The sequence below is a fragment of the Maniola hyperantus genome, chromosome 3 (genome assembly GCF_902806685.2).
Source record: "Maniola hyperantus chromosome 3, iAphHyp1.2, whole genome shotgun sequence".
NCBI lineage: Eukaryota > Metazoa > Arthropoda > Insecta > Lepidoptera > Nymphalidae > Maniola > Maniola hyperantus.
Window position 1 is genome coordinate 15,823,233 of NC_048538.1, and position 13,276 is coordinate 15,836,508.

Below are 13,276 nucleotides of genomic sequence, written 5' to 3' on the forward strand. Positions count from 1 at the left end.
CTGTGTACATGTGCACACATATAGCCAAACGGTCTTTTACGGGTTTTACAGCCTGCACATACTAGGGATGTTCGCGGAGGACGAGTCGCTAAGAACTGCACATCTCTTGCACACGTGGGCGTTAGGTACGGCGAAACTGAAAGAAAAGATGAGGTACTTTTGTTGTCCTCCGCAGACAATAGACCCTGGTCTGCGCACACTTTCGCTTTCGAACAAAAAATTTCAAAAAAAAATAAAAACAGACTTCATTAACCACCAAAACTAAAAAGTAAAAAAATATTTATTACCCAATATATTATGTATACAAGAGTTATTGTAGTTCTATAGTAAAAAAATATCAAAAAAAAACCGACTTCAATTATGAAGTCGGTTTTTTTTTTTTTGATATTTTTTTATCTGGGATAAAAAGTATAGTCACTGCAAGACTAATAAATGCAAAAAATCACGACGATCCGTTGCGATGTGATTGAAGGACAAACACTCGCATTTATATCTTAGGGTGAGATCTATAGAGCGCACTCTGACTTTAGAGTTAAAACGAGACCGACGTATATCTTACATAAATCTGTCTCGTTTTCTAAATTTTAAGTGAGCAAAGTCAAAGTGTGCTCTTTAGATCTCAGTATTAGAGGCGTTTATCGAATGATGTCGCCATAGATTGTGTTACAAGTTACAATACATTCAATACAAAAACATGTAAAAAAATAGGTATTTATTTGCACAATATTATAATGTAACCTAATTATGACACCACTTTTGTACATTGCTTACAAATTCGATATTTAGATTAAAGTAGGTACCTATTTTACTCTCTATCTAAAGAACAGATCTATTGATTTGCACTGCATTTTAGGTTTCTTTGTCGGTGAAGCAGATTTTCTCTTTCTTTTGATTTTCACACTACTTGTAATATTCGAGAAAGTTGACCTATTGTTTAATTCCCTACTTAACTTTTGAGCTTCGTGAAAATCTTGGTGTTCTGAAAACTTTTCAAGAATAACTTTTTTCCCACATTCTGGGCAAATTTTTGTTGGAACTCCACTGTCTATTTTTGTCAGAAAATTAGCCATTGATGTTACTGTCTCAATTCTGTTGCTTGGTTCTTCCGCCTTCTTTTTCTTAGGATCCTTGTTACTCATTGTGACTTCTTTTACTGACTTTCTTTCTCTTTCTTTTCGCACTTCTTGTCTCTCTTCCTCTCTTAGTTTTAACGCTAAATGGTAATCCGCATGTTCGTCGAATTTATTTACTGGTATCGTTTTACCACATTCCGTGCAAGCTATAGACTCAATGTGTTGAGGTTTTGGTTTTATTATTGGCGATACCCTTGATTCAGGTTCAACTTTTAAATGCTCAATGTCATTTTCTAATTTGTCTTTATTGTTGTTTAATAATTCTCTCATGTTACTAACACGAGCGATATCGACAGGGTCATCTTCGAAAAGTGCAATACTTTTATTTATTTCCTCATTAATCGTCGATCCTGAATAATTTGTATCATTACTGTCATCTCCACATGGAATCACGTTACATTGTGGTGTATTAGAACGATGATTTTCTTTATTAAAACTATTTACTTCAGCTTGAGATTCTTCACCTTTGATTTCAGATTCTTGTATTCGATTTACATTTGGGTTAACAGATCCATCGAGGTATTTAGCAAAAAATGATTCTTGTTTATCCAATGTTGCTTCTAACACTCTAGTATTATTTAGATTGTCTTCTGCACAACATTCCTTATTATCTATATTTTGTTTGGTATTTTTACCGTTATTTAAAAATTTCTGAAGAACATAGTTTTTGCCTTCAGTACTTTTATGTTTATCTTTAACTTTTGCAGTATTTTCAGGTTTATATGTAGTTTCTTTTGCCGAACCAGCTGCAAAGTAGTCCATTATTCCTTTAGTTTTTTTGCTTTCATTGTTATCTTCAAACTTACCAACACTGATGCCAAGAAATTTTATTGGAGTCTTTAATCTTCTGTTAGTCTCGCCATCTGGAAAAATAAATGAGTTTATTAATTGAAGGATTTCATTATCTGATTCAGATCGATTTATTTCACAAACAATTGGTTACAAATTTTGGAAACCTTCACAGCAATCATGATCAGACTTTCTATTTCGCAACATTTCCGCTTCCAAGCGCTCCAGTGCTGGTTGTAGATGTATGGACAAACTTCAACTTTAAAACAAGGCAGATGCAGTAGGTAGCTTATCGCTGAAGCGTTTTTCGCTGAAGCGTTTTTCGCTCGAATACTACCAACGGAGTGAGGTGGTAAAATTTCAAACTAAGCCATTGTATCATTAGAAGTTGGCAGTATTGATTGGCAAAACAACAGCAAAACCTCTCATGTACGTCGAAACAAAGGGCATTCTCGGTTTTATCCTGAATCAATGATATTATGAGGCTCTGATGACGTAAAATCAATGCAAAATAGAGTTACCGGCGTCAAATGTAACATTTGACGCCTGCCGGTGACGTCGAAACGAAGCCTCGACGTTTTATTAGAAGTCGTGAACTGTGACACTGACCTTTAGGCTTGCTCCCTTCTGCGCTATCCAGGACCAGCTCCAGTGCTTTATTAGAAAACGTAACTCCGCACAGATCGTCGTCGGGCGAAAAGTTATACGACCTAGAACTGCTAGTGTCTCGGCCGTTCACGTTTAAGGAGAAACTGACGACCATTTGCTTCGGCGTCCTGTTACTCTCTAACGCATCCTTCTCCAGCCTGTCCTCGATCTCCTCGCCTAAGTCTTTGAGCCATTTCTTCAAGCTATCCAAGTCTACTAAAGCTGCTTTCCCTCGGAGTTGTTTGCAGCAGCCGATGCTTTTGGGGTTGAACCTCGCTTGTACGGGCTCGCAGTCAGTCCCGCGCGCTATATTGTATAGCCAAGTACTGGAAATAAAATAGACAAAGTTACGTACGTATCGTTAGTTAGTTAGTTTACGTAAAAACTGGCTTTCTAGTGTTACCATTAATATGTATATTGTAAACAAAAAAATATTGCAAATCGGTCCAGAAATCTTGGAGAAATAGGGGTACAGACCTACATAGAAAAGTAAGAGTTGAATTTAGAACGTCCGCATTTTTGGCAGTCTGTCGAAAATAAATAGCACCCCCATAATTATGACAATAAATTTCAAAAGCTCTTGTTTTTCACACAAATTCAAAGATTATTCTTCTTCTTATACTTTGGGGCTATGCAGGTTCTTGGATCCCTGTATCACTGCGACCGTCTCCGATCTATTGTGTTTGGCTCCACTTCACTTCCTTTGACTGGAATTGAAATAACATCCTCAGTGTTATTTCAAAGATTGCAATGAAGTTTAATTCACTCAAAAAAATTAAATAATACTAGTTTGGGGCTCACTTGGTCACGTGACCTGAGAGCTTTACCTAGGTACGGCGGCGCGCCCCTTTGACGGCATTTGCCTAACTCACTTCTCTTATGAGAGAGTAAGAGAGAGATGCGTTCATTAAATTTTAGTCGCTGTTTATTTAAAGTTAAACGTTTTTGCAGAGTGATCCTTCCGTGCCTGAAATGTTAAGAATCTCGTGATAATGCTTACCCATTTTTTTCATCGAATTTAGTTTGAAGTTCTGTTTCTGTAAAATGTTGCAGCTCCGCCATCGTTGAGATCCTCAGTATATCGCAGACCGCATCGCCAAACTTGCCACCCAAATGCTTCACCTTCTTAACCGATAGAGTTCTGCAAAACAGTAATAATACTATTAGTAAGTACTCATTATCATCATCATGATCAACCCATCACCGGCTCACTACAGAGCACGGGTCTCCTCTCAGAGTGAGAAGGGTTTTTGGCCATACTCTACCACGCTGGCCATGTGCGGATTGGTAGACTTCACACGCCTTTGAGAATATTTTGAAGAACACTCAGGCATGCAGGTTTCCTCACGATGTTTTCCTTCACCGTCAAAGCAAGTGATATTTAATTAATTAAAACGCACATAACTCGAGGTCCGGGATCGAACCCCCGAACTCTAATTAGAAGGCGGCCGTCCTAACCACTAGGCTATCATAGCTTCCTTACCACTAGGCTATCATAGCTTCCTAAGTAGTAAGTACTAGTTACTTCAATTCCAGTCAAAAAGGGGCTGCTGTATTTGGCAGCCACAGGATTTGACAAGGAAGTGTGAAGTGGAGGCAAACACAATAGATCGGAGACGATCGCAGTACAGGGATATCAAGGACCTGCATAGCCCCAAAGAAGAAAGAAGAAGAAGAAGAGTAGTAAGTAGGTTTTTAAGTAAGTTTAAAAAAGAAAAACTAGATCATGATTTGGTTTTCTAAAAATCCCAAGGGAGCGCTTCAAGTTTCCGGGATACAAAATAGCCCATTAATATCGGTTAAGATCGGTTCGGATGGACCGTGAAGTGAAGAGGTAGCAGAGAGACCAGACATACTTTCGCATTTATAATATTAATAACAACACATCGATGGCCCACTACTGAGCATCGGTCTCCTCTCACAATGAGAAGGATTCAAATCATAGTCCACCATGCTGGCCAAGTGCGGATTGGCAGATTTCACATACGTTTGACAACATTATGGAGATCTCTCAGGCATGCAGGTTTCCTCACGGCGTTTTCGTCCTAATATGGTGTCCATAAGATATTTGCGCAAGACCGTGGCATGTGGAAGTCCGTACAATACAAGAGACCTATGTCCAGCAGTGGACGTCTATCGGTTGACGATGTTAACATCTCTGGTGGAAAAGCATTTCGGTACATACTTGTACCGAAAATAGCCCAAACTATTAGCAAGCTGAAGTGGCAGTGGGCAGGTCATGCCTGTCGTAGAGGCGATGGCCGTTGGAGCCGGAAAGTTCTTGAGTGGAGACCGAGTTTAAGCAAGCGTAGTGTGGGACGCCCTCCAGCACGATGGACCGACGATATAAAGAGGCTGGCGGAAAGTGGCTGGATGAGGAAGGCTGAGGACCGGGTCTGGTGGCGCTCTTTAGGGAAGGCATATGTCCAACAGTGGACGTCCACAGGCTGATGATGATGATGATGACATACTTGTACAAAATATTAATGCAATGCTTGGGCAGCACGGTCTGCTTGTTGGGCTTGTTCATGCCGCACACCAGCTTGGCGAGGATCTTGTTGTGCGCTATGCCGGCTGAACAGCTGTACCCTGCCAAATAACAACCAGAAACACTAAAAATTGGTCAACGAAGGGTTCCGTACCAACATACAAGATATACGATTTTTAATTTACATAGCGGCTTTCAAAATTTTGAATTTTTTATTATTTGTTGTTATAGTGGCAATAGAAATACACAATCTGTAAAAATTTAAACTCTCTACCTATTACGATTTACGAAAATCTAAAAATTCTTCTGAAATGAAATTGTTAGTTATTTGAACTAACACCGAAGACCCGATAGGCAGATCTTCTAATTTTTAGGTTCGGAGAAGGAACAATGAAACAACGTACTTCAGCGGAGAGTGTGTGTATGTAACGGTTTATTTTGACATTTCTTATATAGGTACAATTCTGACCATAGACTAATTTTAGGCATAATCTACATGATAGTTCCGATAGGCCGCGAACGCACTGTCAACTTAATAAGAAGCGTTGACATAAATTCCCCCCCTCTTAAACGTCGTTTAAGAGAAAACAAATTCGTCTGGAGAAGCAAGGGGCAAATGCTAGTCATAGCCCTGCGCACCACTCCTCTCGCGGTTCGGATATCGGCGACTCTGGAGATTCCGTCAGCTCCTTGGTACAGAGCGGTAATCCAGCTGAGGCGCCACTTGAGGGGTGCGAAGTTATCTTCTTGCAGAAGCATGAGATCTCCCACGCTCAGCCTTTCTCGTTTCGTGTGCCACGTAGTGCGCTGTTGAAGTTCGCTGATTCTTTGCCAGCCACGCCAGAACTGCTGGCGTATCTTCTCGAGCCCCGAGTTACGGTCGAGGCTGCTGGAACTGAAGTCTTCGACATTCGTTGACGGCAGCGCAGTCAGAGGCCGTCCAATCAGGTAGTGTCCTGGGGAACGAGGGAACAGATAGTTAGGAGAGGAAGTCATGAGATATAAGGGGCGACTATTCAGTTTAGCCTCCACTTGCGAATATAGAGTAATTAATTCCTCGAAAGCCAAATTATTATGAGCCAAATATCTTTTAATGAGAATGTTTTTGGCGGAATTGATCCCAACCTCTCCAATTTCTCTTGAATATAAAGACATAAAAGAAAATTTTATTTGTTCGTCAACTGCAAAGTCAGAAATGACGGGATTGGAATTTAAAAATTGAGTTATTCCTATACTAGTAGCTTCGTTTCGGCCGTTATCAGATAAACATTCTGCCGGTTTCAGATTTGTAGGTAGGTGACGACTAGCGGCGAGCTGCGCCGCGGATAACGCTAGTTGTGGAATCGTCATAGGCTTCCCGGCCGGAGCTACCCACGACTTCGAGTACGATAAATGAACGCTCGAACTACCTAACGCGTCGATCGATTTTAAATTAATGCATTTCTCAAGGTTGCGGGTGGATCTTTGAGAAGTATATTTAACACGAAATCGACCTGATTTTAGGCGAGTAGTGTGAGTCTTAAAATTCTGCTCACAACCCTTCTCGCTATTACTTAATAATATTTTTTGGGGGTCCCAAAATTTGGCTATTTGATTATCTAAGCGATCATCGAACGACTCGCTTGATGAAAAATTGCAATTAATTTGTTTGGGGTCACAATTTAATGAAATAGGACCGGAAATAACCCACCCAAATCGTGAGTTACACAGATATGGTTTTCCGTCACCTAATGATTTGACGGTGTTACCTATTACATCCCAGAATAGGTCGGCCCCTAAAAGCGCATCTACAGGTGCAGGGCTGCAAAAATTAGGGTCCGCGAGTTGAATGTTCTCGGGGAGACTAAATAGTTTGTAATCTATATTTATTTTTGGAATATTCGCCGTTAATTCTGGCATTATAAAACAAGACAAACTTGCATGATAGTCGCCTTGCAATGAGTTAAACCTAACCAAACACCTCTCAGTAACATGATTATTTGAATTATTACCTATACCTACGACGGTGAGATTAGTGGGTATCGCCTCTAAATTTAATTTTTCCTTGACGCGCTTTGTCAAAAAGCTAGACTGGCTTCCACAGTCTAGAAGCGCGCGAATGACTTCAGTCTTGGAGTTTAGAGGGTTCAGAACTTCTACCATCACGGTGGATAACATGACGTGAGAAGTTGCCTGCCTAGCTAGGTTCACACTAAGTTCATCGACGGAATTCTGAACTGTGGGTGCAGAGTGCTCCTCTGTGGGCTTGTGAAGCAGGGTAGAATGTGGTTTTCTGCACTCCCTACAACGACTCGAAAAGCATTGACGAGTTCGATGGTTTGACCTTAAGCAGTTCAGACATAGCTTCAGCTTCTGAGCCTCGGCTATCCGGAGTTCAGGGGTTTTGGCTAAGAATGAAGGACAGTTGTAGATTGCATGGTCAAGCTTGCAAACTACACAGCGAGCGCGATTTCTATCTGCATTATTGTATCCCGATTGAACAGCATACGAAAAAGATTTATTTTGTCTTGTATTTTTGTTATAGTTATTACTATTGCTCGCGATTGGCGCGGCATTAGACGAAACACGTTTGTTTTGAGTTTTATTTTGATTAAATGATTCCAAAACATCTGCACGCTCCTTTAAAAACTTATTAAATTGATCTAAAGTCGGCATATCACTTAGCGAGTTTCGATGCTCCTCCCATTTCATACTAGTATGGCTGTCTAATTTAGAACTAACCATGTGTATTATTAAACTATCCCACTTATCAACGGGCTGGCCAAGACTCGCTAACGCACGTAAATTTTTATTTACATTATCTACTAATGAACGCAATGACTGTTCCGATTCGCGGGACAGTGTTTCGATATTGAATAAAGCGTTGAGGTGATTGCTAATTAGCTGCCTCTTGTTGTCATAACGTTCACATAATAAACTCCAAGCCTTCTTGTAGTTCAATGCACAAACTTCGAGATTGGATATAACACGCGCGGCATCTCCCTCTAAATACGAGTTTAAATAATGAAACTTATAGATAGGTAGTATGTGCTCGTTATCATGAATGAGAGACCGGAAAGTATCTCGAAATTCTAACCATTTAAAAACTGTTCCGTCAAATTTCGAGATTTGAATTAGAGGTAATTTGAACCCAATGCCTTGTGAGACGCCTCGTTCTTGCCCCGAAGAACTACTGTGCACGTCTTCAAAGCACGGAACCCTCGAATTACGCGACAGAATGTCCTGAGCTAACGAAGTCACGCTGTCTAATTCATTTTCGATCTCCTCGCGAATATCTAGTTCGGCATCTAACGTGTCCCCGCTTAACGATTCAATCTGACTTTGCACGTCACTAAACTCAGTAGCTAAGCACTCAATTTTACCTAATTTAAGTTTTAATTCGCCTAATTCCAATGAATCTAACACTGAAAGCTTATTAATCTTAGAAATATAGTTTTTAAATTTAGTAACGCGCCCTTTCACGCTGCTGCGTTTAATAATTAATTCTTTCAGAGACATATTGAAGCGTTATTATAACAGCTGTAGGTGAACAAAAACTGGTTTGTTATCGGTGGCCGCAAGATCGCTGCAAAATAATAAGTAAAACGTATATCTATCTATGACTAGGTACGTTACCTATGCACGTCGCTTGAAGTTGTCGTCCAACCGATGAACATGAACCGGTTTCCAGTCGTCCGCGCAGCTCCAATAAGTGCACGCGCCAGTTAAAAATCGTATGAATTATGATAATATGAAGTAATGAGTAGGTAGGTACGGCTAATGCGTAACGGATGAAGTGACGAATAACGTGCAAATTTTGAATTTTGTGATTGATTGTGCAAAGTGGTATGGCCCTTTGAATAGTGCGTGAAGTACGGATGATTATGGAGCAATGGATGTATGAATAAGGTAGCTGTGAAATGGAATTATGGATGTTTGGATGAATGTGTTGTGTTTTATGTGGGATAGGACACTTATCTGAAATATTGGTCCGGCCTCGTTGTTGCCGGCGTAGAAAGTGCTCCCTCTGTCTGAGCCCAAATGCTGCGGGTCCGATCAGCGTCCCGGCGATGGCTTCAGACGTCTTCTTGAGTTGAGCCTGATGCTGCGGTCCGATTGGCGTCCCGGCTGGCTACAACGATGGTGATTTGAGTTGAGCCTGATGCTGCGAAACGATTGGCGTCCCGGCTGGCGTCAACGACGATGATTTGCGTTGAACCTGATGCTGCGAAACGATTGGCGTCCCGGCTGGCGTCAACGACGATGATTTGCGTTGAACCTGATGCTGCGAAACGATTGGCGTCCCGGCTGGCGTCAACGACGATGATTTGCGTTGAACCTGATGCTGCGAAACGATTGGCGTCCCGGCTGGCGTCAACGACGATGATTTGCGTTGAACCTGATGCTGCGAAACGATTGGCGTCCCGGCTGGCGTCAACGACGATGATTCTCTCGCTGGATGGCTTGGCTTCTTCCTTCCCAGGTGTCCAGTTTACGGTCGCCACTATGTTAGTTATTTGAACTAACACCGAAGACCCGATAGGCAGATCTTCTAATTTTTAGGTTCGGAGAAGGAACAATGAAACAACGTACTTCAGCGGAGAGTGTGTGTATGTAACGGTTTATTTTGACATTTCTTATATAGGTACAATTCTGACCATAGACTAATTTTAGGCATAATCTACATGATAGTTCCGATAGGCCGCGAACGCACTGTCAACTTAATAAGAAGCGTTGACAGAAATGAAATTATTTATTTGCCAAATGTGAGTAACAAAGTAACTGACGACCTCCCTGGCGCAGTGGTAAGCGCTGTGGTCTTATTAGTGGGAGGTCCCGGGTTCAATTCCTGGCAGGGATTTGGAATTTTATAATTTCTAAATTTCTGGCTGGTCTGGTGGGAGGAAAAAAATGATGGATTCATGGATGGTCTCTTTCACATTCTGCCATGGCCTGCAAAATATTATGTGGTTAAGGGCTTATTCCACCTTCCTAAATCCTACGTCCTAAATGGTATAGTTACCGTCAAACTAGCCAACTTTGCCATTCAATGATACTTTGCCCAAAAAGCAATTTACAAGCAAATTCACTTTGTAATTTTTTTAAGTATCATTGAATGACAAAGTTGCCTAGTTTGACGGTAACTTTACCATTTAGGACGAGGATTTAGGAAGTTGGAATAAGCCCTTTAGACTTCTGGGACCATAATATTATAAAAGCAAATTCCAAACGGTAAAATAATGATTACCTGTCTCTTCATATACGGCAGCTCTAATCTCGCTAACAATCAAAGCCCCCACCAGCAGCTGATTGGCGTGTTCGTGATCAAAGTCGATGGAGTCCGAGCCACACGCGTGCACATCTGACATGAACTCCTCTATGCTGTCGTAGCCCAGCGCAAAGGTGTTGGGCATCAGCTCACTTGTTAATGTGTTTATGTTTAGAGTTTCGAGTCTTTTATTTACCTGAAACCACAGAGAATTCAACCTCAAGAGTATGTATACAAGGTTTTGTATGAAACCAAAATCGAAAATATTGGCGGCGGACAGGGGAGAATGCTTTGTTGTGATTGGTGGACTCAAAAGTCACATAATCAAGACAATGTGCGGAATGAGGGTACCGAACGGGCGTGGGCCGACTTTTATGCTAAGCAACTGACTAAGCTTGACGATCGGGGTTGTCCGGCTATTAGGCGTCTATAGGTGGTGGTCTGTGCCTGAAACCAACAATCAGTACCCTTATTATAAATGCGAAAGTGTGTCTGTTTATTGGTTTGTCGGTTTGTCCTTCAACCACGTATGATGATCAACCCATCACCGGCTCACTACAGAGAACGGGTTTCCTCTCATAGTGAGAAGGGTTTTGGTCATAGTCTACCATGCTGGCCATGTGCGGATTGGTAGACTTCACACACCTTTGAGAACATTATGGAGAACTCTCAGTTATGCAGGTTTCCTCACAATGTTTTCCTTCACAGTTAAAGCAAGTGATATTTAATTATTTAAAACGCACATAACTCCGAAAAGTTAGAGGTGCATGCCCGGGGTCAAACCCCCGACCTCCGATCAAAAGGCGGACGTCCTACCGACTAGATATAAGCAATGATTTATGGATTGACTTAATTTTTGGCATGAGTATAGTCAAAGACTTGGAGAGTGACATAGGCTAATTTTTATGCCGGAAAATCAAGTAGTTCGCTTTAGTTTTTTAAAACCTAAATCCACGCGAACGAAGTCGCGGGCGTCGGCTATAATTATATAAATTGTAACTTACAGGAGCTGTAATGTCTAAATAGGCTTCATCAATGGACGCTCTTTCCAGCAGAGGTGTAAATTTTTGAAGTACCTTTGCCACATCTTTTCCTGCATCTCTGTACCTACAAATAATTATTAAGAAATGATTTACACAGGGTGTAACCAGAACGCTAGCAAAAACTTGGCGTTATTGTTATACTACCTAAACACAATCCAATACCAATAACCATTTGCCTCATTTTGTAGTTTTACTGATTTTGTATTTTTCAAAACCGCAATATATAGCGTACAAAACTCGGGTCAATGCCCTCACCTACGACGCGTCACTTGACGATGAAAAAATTTATAAGAATTTAAAAAATTGAGTTCTATTGGAAAAAATTGTCTTTTTAGCATCTAGAAAAAAACATGATTTATTTTTGTAGTATTTTATTATTCCTATGTGGAATTGCTGTAAGAAAAAACTTTAATTATTTTTAATTTAGAAAAAATTTAACTGTAAGAAAAGACTTTAATTTCTCACTTTGTAATATCAGCCTTGCCTCTCTGACAAGGCACCGATGGCAACTCAATCTGTGGGCACTTCTCCTTGGCCTCGTCACCTCTCATGTGCCGCGTCACTCCCATGCCTCGCGCTACATAGTTCACTGCTATAATCCTAAAGTAACAATAATAATTTATTTAGTTTAGCTAAAATAAATCGAAGCACTTACAATATAGATGCATATCAGTGAAAGCTGCTTAGTCTATTTATTATCTTCTTCTTCTTTCCCACACTACGTGGGGTCGGCACAACATATCTTCTTCTTCCACTCACTTCTGTCATCTATCAAAATTCATTATCCATTCTAAATAATATCTGTCCACGGCTATACTCACGTGTTTAGTCGACGTTAGCCCGACTAGTTTCGAACCCATACGGGGTCCTTTTTTGTCCGTGGACAGATATTATTTAGAATGGAAATCACTCACGGTAGTTTAAACGCTAAAATTTACTATCCACCCCTTTTCCACACAATATCCCCTTACACTGCCTGAGAGTTCTCCATTATGTTCTCAAAGGTGTGTGAAGTCTGCCATAGAGGCAGCTTGCTTTCCGGAAATTGGCACAGGCAAATTTAAAAAAAAAAACCTCCATCCACGCGGACGAAGTCGCGGGCATCATATAGTATTGTATAAAACAAAGGAAATCTTCATTAGTAAAATTGCACCCGTGGAAAGCAGGGTTGTGTCGCTAGTTTATATCAATTGGATAGTTATTTGTTCCTAACAATATACTTCCTGAGTAAAAACTTGAACTCCATTTACCCTCCTCCTTTCCAGGGATTATATTGCACCACAGCAATGGGTTTGCCTTTTAGTTCAGGGTTGAGTTTCTCTTCAACTTGGCAGTAGAAACAGTCCATGTCGATCAGTACCACAACTCTGTTCTCCTGATCCATTTTTACTGTGGCGATATTCTATATCTCATTTATGATTTAATTAAAAAGTCTTTCATTTCATTCTTTTCTAAACATTCAATAATATAATTATAATAATATACCACGAACAATTTTATTATTATTATCCATACATAACCTCAATCTTTTTAAAATGTCAAACTCAGCTGATCACTTGCCAATTTATTTTTTATGGCCCTGGATGCTAGTCTTTTAGACCTTAGAAGAGCTAGGTCTAACTCGCACTTGGCTAGTTTTTATCTTTGTACGAATACGTTAAAAATTGAATAACTTAGTCATTTTAACGATTAAAACAATTCTTTCACCATGTTTAATTTATTTTTATTATCTTCCATTTACATAAGTAGGTAGGTAGTTATTTTTTGTTTTTGTCACAGGAAACTTCCTTATTGGAAGTTATCTATATCTTAAGCGGAGCTTAAGGCAGTAGAATACGAAATTAAAACAATTTATCAATTTAACAATATTATTTTATTCAAATAGGTATTAAAGGGAAAACTGAAACCAGTAGGGTAGGTACTAAGT

The 13,276-nt window shown here is 40.2% G+C and overlaps 1 protein-coding gene across 1 annotated transcript; it reads right to left on the minus strand.

Moving 5' to 3' along the window:
* Window positions 1-697: 697 nt before the first annotated feature.
* On the minus strand, window positions 698-12,911 carry PolH (DNA polymerase eta). The gene is made up of 8 exons (XM_034983989.2): window positions 12,600-12,911; window positions 11,815-11,949; window positions 11,311-11,413; window positions 10,286-10,502; window positions 5,042-5,159; window positions 3,571-3,711; window positions 2,532-2,896; window positions 698-1,996 (listed from the first exon to the last, which is right to left on the minus strand). The coding sequence occupies exons 1-8, from the start codon at window positions 12,731-12,733 to the stop codon at window positions 813-815; spliced, it is 2,397 nt and encodes a 798-aa protein (XP_034839880.1). The 5' UTR covers window positions 12,734-12,911; the 3' UTR covers window positions 698-812.
* Window positions 12,912-13,276: the final 365 nt, after the last annotated feature.